This window comes from Malus sylvestris, chromosome 3 (genome assembly GCF_916048215.2).
Source record: "Malus sylvestris chromosome 3, drMalSylv7.2, whole genome shotgun sequence".
In the NCBI taxonomy this organism is placed as follows: Eukaryota; Viridiplantae; Streptophyta; class Magnoliopsida; order Rosales; family Rosaceae; genus Malus; species Malus sylvestris.
The window spans coordinates 2,780,866-2,799,566 of record NC_062262.1 but is presented as its reverse complement, the minus strand read 5'-3'; the positions used below and the strand labels follow the sequence as shown (position 1 = coordinate 2,799,566).

At 38.8% G+C, this 18,701-nt stretch overlaps 2 protein-coding genes across 5 annotated transcripts; both read left to right on the top strand.

Moving 5' to 3' along the window:
- Positions 1 to 59: 59 nt before the first annotated feature.
- Positions 60 to 7,365, top strand: LOC126616346 (mediator of RNA polymerase II transcription subunit 15a-like). 4 transcript variants are annotated; one of them, XM_050284403.1, is made up of 15 exons: positions 60 to 390; positions 1,050 to 1,161; positions 1,276 to 1,369; positions 1,632 to 1,664; positions 1,750 to 1,811; positions 1,960 to 2,034; positions 2,232 to 2,556; positions 2,929 to 2,999; positions 4,052 to 4,126; positions 4,392 to 5,376; positions 6,125 to 6,160; positions 6,197 to 6,358; positions 6,459 to 6,520; positions 6,793 to 6,867; positions 7,034 to 7,365. In XM_050284403.1, the coding sequence occupies exons 1-15, from the start codon at positions 185 to 187 to the stop codon at positions 7,208 to 7,210; spliced, it is 2,550 nt and encodes an 849-aa protein (XP_050140360.1). In that variant the 5' UTR covers positions 60 to 184; the 3' UTR covers positions 7,211 to 7,365. The 4 variants fall into 4 exon arrangements, with proteins under 4 accessions (XP_050140360.1, XP_050140358.1, XP_050140357.1 ...); XM_050284401.1 differs by having other exon boundaries at positions 1,759 to 1,811; positions 6,125 to 6,358; XM_050284400.1 differs by having other exon boundaries at positions 2,938 to 2,999; positions 6,125 to 6,358.
- A 1,483-nt stretch (positions 7,366 to 8,848) lies between these two features.
- LOC126615425 (ATP-dependent RNA helicase rok1-like) lies at positions 8,849 to 17,507 on the top strand. The gene is made up of 12 exons (XM_050283255.1): positions 8,849 to 8,898; positions 9,381 to 9,847; positions 11,870 to 12,033; positions 12,224 to 12,316; positions 14,532 to 14,617; positions 14,697 to 14,932; positions 15,228 to 15,455; positions 15,896 to 15,939; positions 16,149 to 16,216; positions 16,835 to 16,859; positions 16,985 to 17,225; positions 17,413 to 17,507. The coding sequence occupies exons 1-12, from the start codon at positions 8,849 to 8,851 to the stop codon at positions 17,505 to 17,507; spliced, it is 1,797 nt and encodes a 598-aa protein (XP_050139212.1).
- Positions 17,508 to 18,701: the final 1,194 nt, after the last annotated feature.

Below are 18,701 nucleotides of genomic sequence, written 5' to 3'. Positions count from 1 at the left end.
TCTCCCTATAAATTGACACTTACCTCTTTCCATCTCTCTACTAACCCTAAATTCATGAGCGCAACTCTTTCCACATTTTTTTGAACAAAAAAGAAAACTCTTTCCGCTTTTTTTTTTTTTTTGATCAAATTTCTAGGTTTGATTGATCTTTAATTTTTGGTCTCCATTCTCTTTAGATTGGGCCATGCATATCTGGTCAGAATTGATGTATTCCGATAACGTGATTCCTCGGGCTCCTCAAGTTGGAAGCGAACCCTCAACCGACACAGACGATGGAGAACCCACAATAGACGACGACTTGATTTCTCAACTTGAAAAACTCTCGATGGACAGTGGCGGCTGGAGGAGTCAATCTCTTCCAAATTCACGACAAGAGATTACCTACAAGATGTGAGTATGTTTAAGAAAGAAAGAAAAATAAAACCCTAGGCATCATAGATTCATGCTTTTCTCTTGCAGTAGCTTTTAATTTATAGATGATTTTGTACTTGTTAACATGTTTGTTATAGAAGGGCAATCATAACGTTAACCATGCAAGGACGCAAGGGGTTTGTAGCTTAAGTGGTTAAGAGCCTTTACCACAGCACCTGAGCCCTAGGTTCGATTCCCCTTCACAGCACTGAGTTCAATTATGTAGGCATCAATTAAAAGTACAGTTTCAGATGTATGATCGCTAGAAGATGATATTCGTTTACTTACACAAAAATCTGTGCGCATACCTTTAGGCGGGTTTGATACTCCCCGATCCCAATGTCCGGGGGACATCGGGTTGGCCACGGGCTATCACCGAGGATGACGCAAGCCATTTAATGAATGCGAATGCCGAGAACATGTGAAATAATGATGATATGTTCAACATACAAAGAAGGTTCACCCCGTGACTATGTGGGCTAAGAATCCCACACATCCTTTATGGACATCGGGATTGGGGTGTGTCCCGGTTTATATAGAAATGATTGGATTTGTTCATTATGAATTCGCTTATGTACCTGTTAATTCCATGCTTTAATGATAGCCAATAATTTTTGTTAAATGTGTTGCATGTAAAGATTTGATACATTGAAGAGTCATCCTTCTGTATCTGGTGACGAGGAATTACAAGAACTCTTGAAAATGGCCGTGACGTTTGAGGAAAAGATTTATACTTCTTCCACAAGCCAGGTATTTATCTATGACAAATGTTATTACATACATAACTTACTAGTTTGTGTTTCAACTCTGTTTGCTTTATGAATAGCAATGCATTCGAAGTTTAACATGGATTTCTCTTCATAGTGGGATTATCTACAAAAAGTTTCTCTGAGGATGCTCAAAGTGGATACCATGATTCAGAACACAGTGGATAATTCATTACAACCTAATCCTGCGGGTAATAGAAACTCAAACTTCTGCAACATGCTTTTTGACATGGAGAGAAAATGAATTTGAATTTTAAAAATGTTGTTCTTCTTGATGATCAACTGCCTGAAAGATTGATTTTTAATATCTACACCGGCAGTTATTTTTTTTTATGATTAAATAGGTGTCAAGTTCTAGGATCAGTTTTAGTTTATATGGTTTGTGTAAGACGCTGAACTAGTATTCAATTATCGAATTATGGAAATAAAAGAAAATATTTCATGTTTTTGCAGAGGTTTTTATTCTGCTTGAGCAATGTTCGGAAGGTAAAGCTTTTCTCCATTACTACCCTTATCAGACAAATTTGTATGATTGTATAAAATATTTTTGCATAACTTGTACCAATCCTAGATTCCCCAGCCCAAGCAAGACTTGCAAATGAGGGTGATTGGCAAGAAGAGGTCTATCAAAAGGTAAGCCACTTTGCCATGCGGACTAAATGGCTAGGGTTAGAAACAAATTAGTAGAAGACATGAGATAGTAAGAAACAAACTATGCTATGGTGTTTGGAAACGTGTATTTGTTTCTAATCATCTTTGGCATTCTGAATTTGATTTGAAGATCAAAGCCGTGAAGGAGATGTACTTACCCGAGCTAAGTGAAATGTATTGGGAGATTGCTACTAAACTTCAACCGGTGTGTAACCACTTCATTTTTTTCCCCTCATAATTTGTTGCTTTACTTTTACAAATTAAGCATTATTTCCGTTCCAGGTTATCGTGGGGATGGTTCATGCTAGATCCCTTTTAATGACGGATCCCCGTTTTAATTTCTTCTTATATATATTGCTGTTCTTTTGCTTACTCATGCCTCTTCTTCTTTCTGTTTTCCAGCACGATTCTCTTCCACAACAACCAAAGTCAGAGCGGCTTGAAAAGCTAAAAATGTTCAAAAACATATTGGAGCGCCTCATATCAGTCTTACATATTACCAAGAGCAGCATTTCACCTGGTTTGATAGACAAGTTGGGTTCATACGAGAATCAGATAATAAATTTTATTGATACAAATAGACCGAGGAAGCAAGTTCCTCCTCGGCAACAAGGGCAGCTCTCGCCACCTCATATGCACTCCATGCAGCAGCCGCAATCTCAAATTACTCAAGTGCAGTCTCGTGAAAATCAAATGAACCCGCTGTTGCAAACAATGAATTTACAAGGTTCTGTGCCAACATTGCAGCAGAACAATATTACAAGCCTGCATAAAAATTCAGTGTCTAGTATGTTTAGTAAACGTCGTTGCCCATGGATGAATTATCTTCAAAACAGTGCATGCATGGCCCTTTTCCACTTTAGCTCATGAAGCTTCTAGTCTGTTCTTAGATTGCTTATGATGTCTGGATATATATATATATATATATATATATATCTATATATTTTGTGTTACAAGAAATACATTTTCAACTGTTTTGGGAAGGATAGTTTTCCATTTTTTTTCTCAATGTTCTGCATGCAATGCTTAGTTTTTTCGTTTCTTGTTCAAATTTCTTTTTAGGTGCAAACATTGACACATCTCTCTGTATAATTTGTAGCTTCTCTAGATTGCCGAGCCCAGACTGGACATGCAAACGGGAGTGATTCGCAAGAGGAGGTCTATCAAAAAGTAAGATGTACTAACTTCTTGTCCATTCGATGGCTTTCACTTACGGTCAGAAATGCACAACACTCTTTTCACATCCCAGAAATCTCTCCCCTTCTCGCCTGCGGAGGTTTCCAGCATCACCGACCAAGTACGCAGCGGCAAGGAGTTCGACGGTCAAATTGGGATCTTTCTCAGACTGCCGTCATCCACTGCCATGACTGCCGTCATCCCACCCCCATCCCCTCCTCCTTCCTCCTTCCTCTCCTACTTCCATGACTGCTGTCATCCCACACCCATCCCCTCCTCCTTCCTCCTTCCTCTCCTACTTCCATGACTGCTGTCATCCCACACCCATCCCCTCCTCCTTCTCCCACCGCCTGCACCCTTTCCCCTCTGGTCATCCCACCCCATCCCCTCCTTCATCTTCCATCCCCTGCACCTTTCCCCTTTGGTTTTTGGTTTCATGGCCGCCGGATTGAATTTAATGGCCAGGATTAATGGATCCATCGGCTCCCGAGGCAAAGCTCTGGAGATGATCTCAGTCCTTCACATACAACAACTTAATATAAAAATACAAATTATTAGACGTGGGGGTAGGGGTGGGGACAGAGCTACAACAACGACCAAATCTTATCTCACGTGGGGTCGGCTGTGTAATCTTAGAACACCAACGCACTCTGTTTTGCGTCAAGTTTTTCATTAGGTTCAAGTGCTTCATATCCTTTCTTAAAGTCTCTTTCCAAGTTTTCCTAGGTTTTCCTCTACCTCTTTTGCCCTGAGCATCTGTCTCATAGTCGCATCTAGAGCATCTCTAAGTCTCTAGTTCACGTATCCAAACCATTTCAACCAATTTAATTATACTAATGCCAAAATTCCCTAGTTTGAATGGGAATTTTGAAGAAATACATACGAGTTAAGATTCCTTGTGGGGCTGCTTTGTCATGCCGTCTGAATTCATGGTTGCATGCACGGGCTCTTTTCCGTTGGCATTGATGTTGTGATGGTGTCGACAAGCATGTAGCTGCACCAAAGTTCTTTCTAATCATCTTTGTATTTATAACTTTCATTTGCAGATCAAAGTCATGAAGGAAATGTACTTAACCGAACTAAGTGAAGTTTATCAGAAATATGTTACTAAACTTCAGCAGGTATGTAATCAATTCAATATTTTCTTCTCTCATAATTTGTTGCTTGAACTTTTACCAACAAGCCGGCTTTCCCTGCTAGGTTATTGCGGTGGTGTTCTTTGATAGATTCCACCTGGATTTTCCTTTTAATTATTGTACCCATGTAGACTGTCTACATGGGAGTATTACTTCACCACTGGTGCTGATAACATTTCGCAACAAAGTCTTGTTACTCCTTATATTGTCGTTCTTTTGCTTACTGACGTCTGTTCTTTCTATTTGCCAGCCCGATTCTCTTCCACAACCACCAAAGCCGGGGCAGCTTGAGAAGCTAAAAATGTTCAAAACCATGTTGGAGCGCCTCATATCAGTCTTACAGATTTCCAAGAATAGGATTTCACCTAGTTTGAAAGGCAAATTGGGTTTATATGAGAAGCAGATAGTAAAATTTATTATTACAAATAGAACGAGGACGGAAGTTCCTCCTCTGCAACAAGAGCAGCTCCCCCCACCTCATATGCACTACTCGATGCAGCAGCCGCAATCTCAAATTACTCAAGTGCAGTCTCATGAAAATCCAATGAACCCGCAGTTGCAAACAATGAATTTACAAGGTCCTGTGCCAACAATGCAGCAGAACAATAATATGACAAACTTGCAGGAAAATTCGTTGTCTTCTATTTCTCGGGTTTCAAGTTCAACAGCACAGCACAACATGATGAATCCATTGCAGCCGAGTACAAAGTTGGATCCAGGACAGGGAAATGCACTGAACTCTTTGCAGCAAGTTCTGTTGGGATCTAACCAACAAACTCCTGTCAATGTTTCCCAACAAGTGAACATGAATTCGAATGCCATGTCATCACAGAGTGGGGTTAGTAAGCTGCAGTCAAATATTAACTCCCTTCAGTCAAATTCTGGTATGCTTCAACACCAGCAAATAGAACAGCAAAAGCTTCAGAATCAACTGAAGCAACAGTGTCAACAGCAAATGCAGCACCAATTGATACAGCAGCGGCAGATACTACAGCAGCAACAGCAGCAGTCACACTCTCATATTACTCACATGCATCTTAAAAATCAAATGAACCAACACCCTCTGACAACAATGTTGCAGAGCAACCCGGTGTCTGCGGGCTTAAAACGAGATAGGCAGGAAACACTTCAAGCACCATTTCAGGTATCAAAATCCATGCGTCCATCACAATTTGCAATGGATCAGGCAACGCTGTTATCTCAATCTCAAAGATCCCTAAATGAGGCACTATCATGTATGTTTCCACTTTTCCCTAACCTTTTCTTTTCAGTTGTGCCATTTCCAACGCTGGCCTTTTTGTTCTTTTCATGCATGCACTTTAATGCCATTTAGATTATCATGAATGCACATTGTACAGAAGTGTAAACTCGAAGTCCTTATTTATGATGCTACAATTTTTTTGGATGACTTGGGGAAAACTTTATCTTGTTATGCCTGTCTGACATACGTATGGTTGTAGACCCTTTGGAAAGTAGTCTAATTTTGGAATGTAATCTTCTCCAAATGGGACTTTTGGTATTAAACTACACGGATCTGCGTTCAAATTAGTCAGCAGAATGATTAGGTTGGTATCATGCCAATTTGGGAGCAAAATCTTATCTGAGCTGTCTTTTGTTTCTTTGGATTGTATAAAAGATGGCTCTTAATTCTTTTAGTTTTCTTCAGTTGGTTTGTAGATAAGGCATTCTCAGAGGAGCCTTATTATTAAGCTACTTCAAGCGTTTTGTTGTCGTTCACTTCAAGATTTCTTGTCCCACCTTTGCTTGTGTAGCTTCTAGTTTGTTCTCAAATTTCTCATGTTATTTGGATAGATGTTTATATCTTTTATCTACCGTTTGGTCATATGATAGTTTTCCATGTTTCTTTATCTAATCTTCATCATATGCTTTTTTCTCATCTATAATGCTCAATATCAAGTTTCGTGCAATCTTGTATGCAAATATTGAAATTTGATGTGTATGTCTGTATATTTTATTTTGTAGCATCTCGAATTGCTCGATTGCATTCTACAAATCGAGGTCCCATGGCCATGATGCAGTCAATGCAGTTTCAAGGTCCTATGGCCATGATGCAGCAAAACGATATGACTAACTTGCAGAAATTTTCAGTGTCTTCATTAGCTGGGCTGCAGTCAATGCAGTTTCAAGGTCCTTCGCCAATGATGCAGCAAAACAATATGACTAGCCTGCAGAAAAATTCAGATTCAAAGCAATCGGGTATTCTTCATAATTGTTTTTAGCTACATGTTTAACTGTTTAGGGAAATATAGTTTTCCATTTTTATTAATCAAATGTTTCGAATTTGTGGCATCTCTAGATTCCACAGCGAAGACCGGAGATGCAACTGAGGGTAATGTGCCAGAGGAGGTCTATAAAAAAGTAAGATGTCCTTGTTTGATCTCCATTCAGTCGTGATTCTAAGCTACCAACATCGGTTGGGAAGTTAATGTAAAATCTTGCTTCATTATGTACACATGATTTCACTCATTCGGAATTCATGCGCGGTTGTATGCATGATCTCTTTTCTGTTGACATTTTTTCTTGAAATTTGAAGCATTAAAATGAAAAACTGTAATTGGATGCACGAGTGACTCTGCAGCTGCAACAATGTTCTTTCTAATCATCTTTGTATTGCGGACTTTCATTTGCAGATCAAAGTCATGACAGCAATGTACTTATCCGACCTACGTGAAATGTATCAGAAAATTGCTACCCAAATTCAGCAGGTATGTAATTTGTTGCTCAACTTTTACTTAAGTGACATTCCCTTCAAGCTTATAGATATGGTTTATGATATATCCCTTAAACCGAATAAATGGGACTGTTAATCCACCAACAATGCCAGTAAAATTATCTTGCTACTTGTTATCCGTTATTCTTTCTCTTTGACAGCACGATTCTCTTCCGGAAAAACCAACCTCGGAGCAGACTGAGAAGCTGAAGCTGTCGAAGACCATGTTGGAGAGTCTCATATCAGTCTTAGAGAGTTCTGAATGTAGCATGTCACCTGGTAAAGTTGTGTCTTCTTTTTCTGGGCTTTCGATAGCACAGCAGACCAATCCCAATTAAAACTTTCTATAGCATGGTCTTGCGTGTTATCCAAATGCCATGTATCATGTACGCAAGGCTGGGAAGTTGAGTCGTAGCTTCTGTTTGGATGGTTTGGAAGTTTTGTATGGATATACTGTGAGGTTTAAACTTGAGAGTTTTCTTAATTAATTATTCATCACAAGTATCTGCGTTATATTATTTTCTTGATCCCCTATCCATCGTTCAATCATAGTCTATGATTCATAGAGAGCTACAACTCCGGTATACTACCGTAGCATATTTCGGATGAATTATGTAATGTCATGTTGCAAAACTAAAATATGGTATCGCATTATTTGATTAGATTGTATTGGAAGTGATGTAGACGTGAGTTGCAGCTGTCACTTCCAATAGATTGCTACGTTGGCATATCGAGAGTGTAGGGTAATATGCATTACCACTCAAATGCCATGTTGTAAGTTGCTTGCCATGTAGGTTTACAGTGTAACGTAACGGACACGATATCGACAATTATTCAACTGTTATTAATAATATGGCCTAATCGGATAAACGGTTCTCGTGGTAAAAAAATTAAGATTTAAACTCTCGTGGTGTAGTCCGTTGACAAATTTAATCCAAAATTGATTTTTCCATTAAATGTCTGTTATATGCAAAGTACACACGGACATCCACACATACTTGGTCTATCACATTCACATCACATAACCATGGGAAGCTGGAGGCTCGCGTGCTCGAGCCAAAACACCAAAAGGGGCTCTGACTCGACCAGACGACCATTTCAACTATGATCAGGTTCATTTGGATAAGTAGAGACTTGAATCTTTATCTCAAACAACTATAAGATAAATAATCATTTAATCGCTTTTCAATTGGAACCAAAAATTAATATTAATTAACTAGAAGGCTCAGAACCATATAAACACAAGAGCTAATATACGAGTACATAACCAATTTCTTGTTCGAGAGACAAGCCTCCAGAGCTCAGATCTCATCAGGCGGCAATTCATCAGGAGGCAGTATTGTGGGATAATAAACCCCGCCGGATTAGCTTGCGACTTAAAGTGAGAATTTGTCTTGGTCAAATTAGTCTTTAGTTTGTTAGTTTTTGTTTTTTTCTTGAGAACAAGTAAAGAGTTATGTTTGGGGATATTTGACAAGTTCATATTATTCTACATTTTTACCTTAATCTAAGTATTAAGTTATTGGTTATTCTGTGAGATTTTTTTTCAACATATATTATTATTAAAGGGAATGAGAGAATTCGAAACCATTACAATAATTTATGGAAGGAAGAATCTCGAACGCGGGACGCATGGGTGAAAACTAACGTCCTATCCACTAGGATATTAAATTACATGCATTTTGTGAAAATTTTGATATTTTTAACTTCACTTTTATGTATTGGTTAAAAAAAACTTCACTTTTATGTACGACTTAGGAATCTATTTTGATCAAAAAGTGATCAATATGACTAAAAGATTAGTAAACTAGCAGATTCTCCATATTAGAGTAGGAGATTATTTCCTAGTTTATGTTAAGGGATTTATTTAGACGTTTTGTAAGAAGGATTTGTATTAGTATAAATAAGATAGCCGGGCATTCTCTACGCGACTTTCCTCCAAAGCTTTGGGATTTTCAGGCTTTGGGATTTCGAATATGGCAAAGCGCTCCGATGACCCCAGTTCTCACCGTTGTCGGACAAGAAGGTAACTCACTTTCTCTCTCTCTGGGTACGAATTGAATTTTAAGGGATTTTAATTTTTTTTTAATGAATTTAGGGTATTCAATCAGATTTTAACTGATTCTCTGAAATTTAAAGTGTTTTCAATTAGAATGTTAATATAATTTATTAAAATTCTTAAAAATTCGGTTGTATTTAATTAGGGTTTTAAAGTAATTTATAATATTTCAAGCGTATTCAATTAGAAGTTTATTGTAAAGAATTTGAGAAAGTTAAGAATTAGAGTATATTAGAAAGATTTCGTAATGTATTTTAAGCATCCATAAATCAAGGAATTGAATCAAAATTTTATATAAAATTTCTACAATTCAATTAAACTCCATAAAAATCCATCTCAATTGAATACATCCCCTAAACTTGCTAAAATTTGTTAGCAGTTAGTAGTTGGTAGTTGTCCGGCCGAGAGGTGATTGGAAAACTTGAATAATTTTGTGTTGTTTGTTTCAGTTGGTTGGATGCTGTTGGTGGTAGTGCTATAGGCGGATTTCGTCGCTGGGAAGGGTTAGCACATCATTATGGTGCTGATGCTGCTCGAGGCATCTCATATACGGCCGGCGACGTCAAGGAGTATAGGAGGAAGATGAGGAAAATAACTGCTAAAGGCCCGTCTGAAAAGCAGGACCTCCGGTCTGAAACGCAGGAGCTCAAGGGGGAAATTACTACTGATGGCACCGCTTACGCGGTCGGCAAAGTCGAGGAGCATACTGCTCTAGGCAGCACGTCTGAAACGCAGGACCTCAATACTGATGTCACCTCTTATACGCCCCAAGGCAGCATGCCTGAAACGCAACACTTTAATACTGACGATACCTCTTATACGGTTGAGGAGTATAGGCAACGGAGGGGAATCACTGTTGAAGGCTGTGGTGATATTCCAAACCCCATCAAGACTTTCGATGACACTCGGTTTCCAGGTACCTACTTTTTAATTTCTTTCTTGTTTTAAAATTATTCTAGAAGTCAATATGATCATTGTGTGTACTTCAAGAAGTTGCAAGATGGGTCTTTCATTTATTTGTTGATATATGTTGATGATATGTTGATTGCCTCAAAGAATGTTGAAGAGATTGAAAAATTGAAGAAGCAAATGAAGAATGAGTTTGAGATGAAGGATCTTGGTGAAGCGAAGAAGATCCTTAGCATGGAGATCACTAGAGATAGAGAGAAGGGTTTGGTCAGTTTGAATCAAAGACAATACCTTGAGAAGTTGATTCGAAAGTTTGGAGTTCATGATTCAACCAAACCGGTTAGTACCCCTTTGGCTCCTCATTTTAAATTGAGTTCTCTACAATGTCCTAAAAATGATAAAGAGAAGCTGCAAATGAAAAATACACCATATGCAAATTTGGTTGGTAGTTTGATGTATGCAATGGTATGCTCTAGACCGGATATTGCTCATGCAGTTGGCATGGTGAGTCGATATATGCATAATCCAGGTAAAAAGCATTGGCAAGCAGCTAAGTGGATATTGAGATATCTCCATGGTACTCGAGATGTTGGTTTATGCTTTGAGAGGGATGACTCTGGTATTGGTCATTTTGCAGTTGGTTATGTTGATTCAGATTATGCAGGTGATCTGGATGGAAGGAAGTCTACTACAGGCTATGTGTTTACTATGGCTAAAGGACCAGTTTGTTGGAGGTCCATTTTGCAGTCGTCTGTTGCCTTGTCTACTACAGAGGCTGAATATATGGCAGTTGCTGAAGCTATAAAGGAGGCCATTTGGATACATGGGCTGATTAGAGATTTGGGGGTTGATCAGAAGCAGGTGGAGGTACATTGTGATAGTCAGAGTGCCATTTATTTGGCTAAGTATCAGGTTCATCATGCGAGGACCAAGCACATAGATGTGCGTTATCACTTTGTTCGTGAAATTGTTGGTGAAGGGGAAATCATTCTCCAGAAGATTCCAACTAAAGACAACCCCGCTGATATGTTGACTAAGGTTGTTGGTGTAGCCAAGTTTGTTCACTGTTTGAACTTGGCTCACATTATGCCTATATAAAGAAGGCATTGAGCAGTAGGAGTTTTGGAGCATTTGGCTCGGCATGAATTGTTCTCTTACTAGTGTTTGGGAGTGATTTTTTGGGTCAATTGTGTTGGTTGGCTTATCATGGCGTTTTCGGAACTTAGCCAAGGTGGAGATTGTTGAATTGTGGCCAAGTGGCCATCACCTTTCCTAATAAACAAACCAAAAGAAAAAAAAAAGTGAAAGACAAAATGAAAAGGGAGACATCATGATGTTGTTCCTTGCTTTGTGATGATGACAAATGATGATGTTGGAGAAAATTAATTTTTTATTTAGCCTATGGAAATAAGAGAAACGGAAGGGGAGTTGTAGAAGGTGCAGAAAATAGAGAGCATTTTCTGATTGTAGTGGTAGAGTGCACCAGAAAAACAGAGAAGAAAACAGAGATCCTGCACCCCCATTTTGAAGAGAAGAAAGAAAGGTGATTTCTTTCTTTGTTGGTACTCACTCAAAGAAGTTGTATTTGTGTATTAGCTTTGAGTTTTGTATAGAGAGGAAATTATTCACTATATTTCTCTCTCTATTTCTTTCTTTGGTGAGTGAGAGTTATTGGGTGTATTGGGGTTTTGGGTTGTGAGATTGCCAACACTTTGTAAACTCCCATTTGGTTGATAGTGGATTATTGGGTGAGCTCCTACTGCTTCGAGGACGTACTCCAGTTACACTGACTGTTGAGGAACCTCGTTAAAATCTTGGTGTCTTTAATATTTTGTTCTTGCATTTTCATTTGATAAATTTCCTGTGGGTTAGCTTGAGTTGGTTCCAACGGGTTTGGTGCTATCCTAGCACAACACATTGTTTATGGTAACGTGCAATTTTTTGTAGGTGGTGATTTTAAAGGAGACTTCTTGTTTTAGTATATGTATATTTATTCTTCTTTTTTATTGCAATTAATATTTTGTCTCAGGAGGTGGGATTCTAATCGCCACACCTAGGTCCTTGCTTGTTGCGTTAGAGGATGGTTATACTAACGTCAGAAGGGTCACATATCTTGTGTTGGATGGCGCTGATTGGATGCTAGAAAAACAAAACATGGGGTTTGGGTCTCAAATACAAGACATTGTTTCTAAGGTTCGAGATATTGCCCTTACTTTATTCTTCATACCCGCGTTGCTATTCTCACACACACACACCAACCAAGCCTTATCCCAATAAGTGGGGTTGGCTCACACACACACACGCGCGTGTGTGTTTATATATCAAAGTTTATGTTCAGTTGAAAATTGTCATTGTTAATTATCTATGGGCTTGTTGAATTCAGATTCACCCAGACTGTCAAATATTATTGTTGGGTACTAGCTGGTCAAAGGAGGTTGATAAACGGGCAAACCGGTTCCTTTACAACGCATGCAATGTAATACATCTTACTATTTTTTGCATTGCTTAGCTGTTTTTAATTGTTTTTCCTGGATGAAATTGGTAGTCAACAAAATGTCCTTTTAGTTCTATCTTATTATTGCAATAGTACTCTTGGCGTAATTTTTTAATGTGCAATACCTAGGGGTGGTTCGGTATGGGATCCCATACCGAAACCCTTGTCCCGATTCCCATACCGAAATTTTCGGGAATCCCAATTTCAATACCGATCACAAACCAAATTTTCGAGAATCCCAATTTTCGGGAATCCCGAAATAGTTTCGGGATTTCGGGACAAATCGGGAATCCCAAAAATAATTTTGGGCTTTTGGACAAAAAAGCTAATATTGGTCCAATTGGACAAAAACCTAATATTGGGCCGTGCCCACTCAATGTAACAGCCCCCATATGGGCTTAACTTTATTCAACCAAATAAAAAAAATATTGGGCAAACCTGCAATGTTTATAAGAGCAGAACGAACATTAGCAGTTTAGCTGCATTTTCCACTTGTATTGTAGCCAAGGTTTTAAAATAAATAAAGTAACAAACCCAAAAGCAAAAAAATTAGTTACAATCCAAAGTTTTAATAATTAAGTTACAAACCAAAAGCAAAAAAACAAAGTTTCAACAGGGTACAAACCGCGCAGGGTCTCTGCACCTAAAAGAATTGCATCACTTCCTGCACAAATAGAATTGAAAAGTGGGTAAATAAGTGCACAGTTCGTACTTAATTAACTTGTTACTTGTTGAATAATGCTCAAGCAACAGGAGTATTACAATACTAATGATATTACTAACACTAACAGAGCAACAATCTATGCAATGACATGGACATGAAAGAATAAATGAGATGGTGGAACCTGCCAAAGCTAACAGAAAGGAGCATATTTCATGTCAAAAGACAGAAGTTTACCATCCAGTACAGCGTTGGCAACATCAGTTGCTTCAGCACGAGTATCACAACCACAGTTCAGCATATATCCAAATTCCAAACAATAAATAAAATCAATGGTTAAAAAATCTGAGCAGATTCTCACAAAGATATAACTAGCCCCACCCCCACACAATCTGAGCAGATTCTCAAAAATCTGAGCAGATGCACAAAAATAAAAACCAGCTTGTAGCGCTTGTATGCTAAACCTTTAAAAGCTGCTCGAGAATAAATGATTCAAGAAAAATCTGACCCATTCTATTTACATCCCAACTTGTAGCGCTTGTATGCTAAACCATTCTATTTACATCCCAAATACACAATGCCTATAGTAAGTTCAAAGTAAAATCTGACCCAATTCGTATTTTTTTCTTGCTTTTTCAGAAGAGAGAGAGAGCTTTATTACAATACAGAAATGGAGTTACCTCAGAGCAAATCTTTCCAACAATGGAGATCGTCTCAACAGGGTACAAACCGCGCAGGGTCTCTGCACCTAAAAGAATTGCATCACTTCCTGCACAAATAGAATTGATACTAACATGCAAATGACGAATATATACTATCATTTCAAAGACGATCCCAGATGAAGAGACAAAATCGCAAAAGAAAAGAGAGAGAGCGAGAGGTGTGTGTGTGACGATGAAATTAATTACCTAATTTGGGGTGAGAGTGGGACTCAGACTCGGTGTGGTGGTGAGACCGTGAGACTCGAGAGAGATCCCCAGTTCTGTGACCTGTCTTGTCCGTGAAAGACAATCGCCCTAGAGAGAGAGAGATCGCGAGAGAGAGCGGTGGTTGTGTGGTGAAGGAAGGCTGGAGAGTCAGAGACGAGAGTATGGTGTGGTGGTGGGTCGGTGGCTGGTCGGAATTCGACAGTATGGTGAGGGACGACGTTGGTGAGGGTCGGAGGCTCACGGCTGCGCTTCGAAACAAATGAACGGAGGAATACAAAAGTGAAATGTTATCATCTGACCTAAAAACAAATCAACGGCACATATTAAATCCAAAACAATCAACAGTTGAAATAATTCTCTTATAATTAAAAAATTATATATATATATATATTTTTTTCGGTTCGGTATGGGAATACCGAAAAAATGAAATGCAATACCGAATCCCATACCGAAACTTTCGGTTTGGTTTGGGATTACATCCCGAAACTTTTGGGAATTTTGGTTTGGGATCGGGATTTTTTTGGTTTGGTTTGGGATTTTTGGGATTTTTTTCCAGCCCTAGCAATACCCAATAATTGTTTGACATTAATCTTTGGCTGTTGAACAGGTTACAATTGTTTCTCCACCTCTGAAACCTACACATCCGATCGACCAAACTGTTTACGTCGTTACTGAAGATCAGAAATATAACAAGTAGGGGACATTCTAATGTTTGATCTTGGGCTGTCTGTTTGCGGTTATATATGTTTCTGATTTATTTCAAACGTTTCAGATTGGTAGAGTTGCTAGGTCGTATAGTGGATGGCAGCAGAATACTGATATTCATGGATATAAAGGAAGGATGCGAAAAACGTGATCAGTTTGCCCTGCAGCTTTATACGGACGGTCAGCATGCAGTCTCGCTTCATGAAAACAAGGGTCAAGCGGAAATGGCCCGGATTGTCTCTGAGTTTCAAGCTGGCAGGATCCCCATAATGATTGCAACAGATGTTGCTGCTCGTGATCTAGGTATCATTATTATTATATTTTTTTTAAATTTGTGAAAGACTTGAAAGGAACTCTTTATTGCTTGCGCTTCAACAGTTGCATCTATTTATAAAGAAATTTACCTTCTTCAATCTCTTCACAGTTGAAGGCTTTGTTTATTGTACTAGTCAACATCCGCCTTTTCAAAACCATGTCCTGTTAGTAACCTAGGGTTTTGTTGGGGTGCAGGTGTAGCAAATTTTCGTTGAATGCATTTAGCCTGTGAATTGGTCGGAAGCCTTGTTTCTAATCATTTTGTTTCATGCTTAATTTGCAGATCTGAAGGATGTGAAATATGTTATCAATTACGACTTTCCAGTGTCCCTTGATGATTATGTTTACCGCATTGACCGTGCTGGAAGTGCCGCAGCAAAAGGAACAGTATTCACGTTCTTTACAACTGCTAATGCTGTATTCGCAGAGGAACTTATTATCTTACTCAAGGAAGCTGGACAGAAGGTTAGTTCTGAATTGGAACAACTGGGGCGTGATGTACCATATCCAGGTCAGTAACTACAAACGCTACAGTAAATATTGTTGTACACACATTGTCATATGCACACGCGAAGCATAGACTGTTCAGGTCGTTGGAAGGGAATGCAGGATGTCTATTTCAATGAAAAAACACCTTGTAGTGTCCTACCTTCTCCCTGTATACTAGATGCTTTCGCGTGATTTTTGGGGGTATTACATAAATTTTTGAGATTTGATCTGATCATTTCTCTTGCCGCCATAAGCCTAAAACTTGTTTAGCTGACGTACTCCAAGTATTGACGATGTTTTTTTTGGTGGCTTATATGATGCATACATATGGTTAATCTTTGACTTCCGATTATTTATTTGTTTGGGTATGATTGACGACGAAACAGATTATCAAGATAAACTACTATTGGAATTCATTCCTTTTTTGGATTTATGATATGGGTGTGAACTGATGTCTTCCAGGAACCTACATACCTGCACCGTGGCGGTGGGCGGTTAACCATTACGTAACTTTGCATTTGCATATAAGACAATTAGATAATGGCATGCACCATCTGTTTATTACCCTTTTTTGTCTGGAATTAGAACTCAAAATTCAACCTCAGCGCTTCAACTGTTGTTCTAATTAATCCACATAGTTGACTACACACATATAGTACCATAAAATAAGGTCTGTATGTTGCTAACTTTGTTCCGTTTGCATTTCTTTAAACAGATTGGAGCTGGTCATTTCTTTCCGTTGTATCTGCATTGTTCTAAGACCAAGGATATTGCCAGTAACGTCTGTTGTGCGGAAGCGTCAAATATGAAACCAATAAGCAACAACGGCAAAATATGACAATACAAATAATATAAAATGACACAATGATTTATACTAGTTCGGCGTAAGCCTACGTCCAGTTCCGAGACGGCGAGGAAATTCCACTAATATCAAAAGGAGATTACAAATAGAGTTTTAACTCTCAAACCCAAATCTCACATACACCCAATAGCTCTCACTAAAACAAAGAACAAATGGAGAAAATGGAAACATATAACAAATTCCTTCTCACCCAAAAGCCACAACATGTAGCACAAATATCTTTGATTGAGTGATCACTAACAAAGGGGGAAAGCAGCAACTCTATTTCAAATGGGAGAGCCGAATGCTCTCTCCTCTGCTCACTAATTGGAGCTGTCAACAGACAACTCCCTTTATCTCATTTGCTGCCGCTCCCACTTCACCAAAGGCATAACCAAAAACATATAATAAACAAAAGGAACAAAACCATAATTGCCACATATTCTTTGCCTTTGTAAAAGCCACAAATCAAGGGCTAGACATCATAATGATGTCTCCCTTTTCCTTATTCTATTTTATTAGCAATTTTGGCTTGTTGTCCACTTGGTCACAAATCCAACAACGCAAGAAATCAGCCGAAAAAAGGTTAAAACCGATCTTTTGTAAAAGCTGCTGCTGCTCTACATCATACTTTAGCATGTTCTGTTTTACAAGTGATCTTTAGTAGTGCACTTGTTTAAATATGACGGTCTGCATGGCTTCTTTTTTAGGGCCTCCAACTGCATTTTTTGAGCGTGGTGGAGGCATACCAACACTTGTCCTGCCTTCCTGTTAGTTACTTTTATCTAACTTTGGAGGCCGCTTGTGCCACAACTTATGAAAAGAAGCTGTACCGAGCAATATTTGTTAGGATGATTGGTGACAGAAAGGAAACCATATTGTTTGGGGATGTCAACTCCGATGGCTTGTTGGAAAGAATACTTGACACCAGGAAGGAAATCAAATATAGAGGTAAGTATCTGTCTGAAGCCCTTAAAAACACACATGGCCGACCGTCTCTCACTAGACAATTTTTTAAAATTGATTAGGGACATGAGTTTTTTTGTGTAGGAGTTGGGAGTTAGGTAATATATTGTCACTGAAGTTTAAAATACAGTGATAGTTGGCGTTGTTAATTATCTTGCATTTCATTTGTCAGTCTATAAAATCTGGCAAGAAGCCGATGGAGACTATGAAGAGAATGGAGGCGATGGAGACGATGAAGAGGATGAAGGCGATGAAGGCGATGAATGATGGGGCACTAGTCTCATTGACAATGAGAGGTAAAATTTGGGCGACGCTTAATTCCCTAGGGCAGCTTTGGCCCTAGCTATATCTCTCTCTATTTTATATCACCTGTCACTGATTGCACCAGACTTGTACTGGGTGCTGTTTCAATTCCTAGTGTCGTTTGGGATGCTGCACCGCGGCCATCTCCACAGCCGCCATTGAACCCTGTAACATCTATTTGCATTATCCCCAGAAAACAAAATATTTTTTTCTTGATAAATATGCATATAAACTGGAAATAAAGGATTAAGAATCGAAGCCCCCGTCAGCATCCAACCCTTGGTTACTCAAATGCTTGAGGGGAAGGTGGTGATACTCAAATCTCGATATCTGTGTAATAAGTGGGGTGGTGATGTTGAAATCAACGCCAGCCAAAAGAATAAAGGTCCAGTCCATGAAAATTAATTACCACTTGGGCTAGGATAAATTCCAAAGAATAGTATGATCAAAGAATAGTATCATGTACGCAAGGCTGGGAAGTTGAGTCGTAGCTTCTGTTTGGATGGTTTGGAAGTTTTGTATGGATATACTGTGAGGTTTAAACTTGAGTTTTCTTAATTAATTATTCATCACAATTATATGTGTTATATTATTTTCTTGATCCCCTATCCATTGTACAATCATAGTCTATGATTCATAGGGAGCTACAACTCCGGTATACTACCGTAGCATATTTCGGATGAATTATGTAATGTTATGTCGCAAAACTAAAACATATGGTGTCGCGTTATTCGATTAGATTGCTACGTTGGTGTATCGAGAGTGTAGGGTAATTTGCATTACCACTCAATGAAAAACAAACCGCCTGGTCAAGCAGCCCAATGACTCAAATCCCATGTTGTAAGTTGCTTGCCATGTAGGTTTACACTGTAACATAACGGACACAATATCGACGATTATTCAACTGTCGTATTAATAATATCAATGATTCCCGAGTTCTACGAAGAAATTCACCAAGTCGGAATATCCTTTACCGGAATGTCTGGTATCTGATCTATATCATGTATTTGTTTCATCTCCTTCTCCTTTTCCTCCCCAAAGGATTTGCAAAGTACACACGGACATCCACACATACTTGGTCTGTCACATTTATATCACATAACCATGGGAAGCTGGCGTGCTCGAGCTAAAACACAAAAAGGGGCTCTGACTCGACCA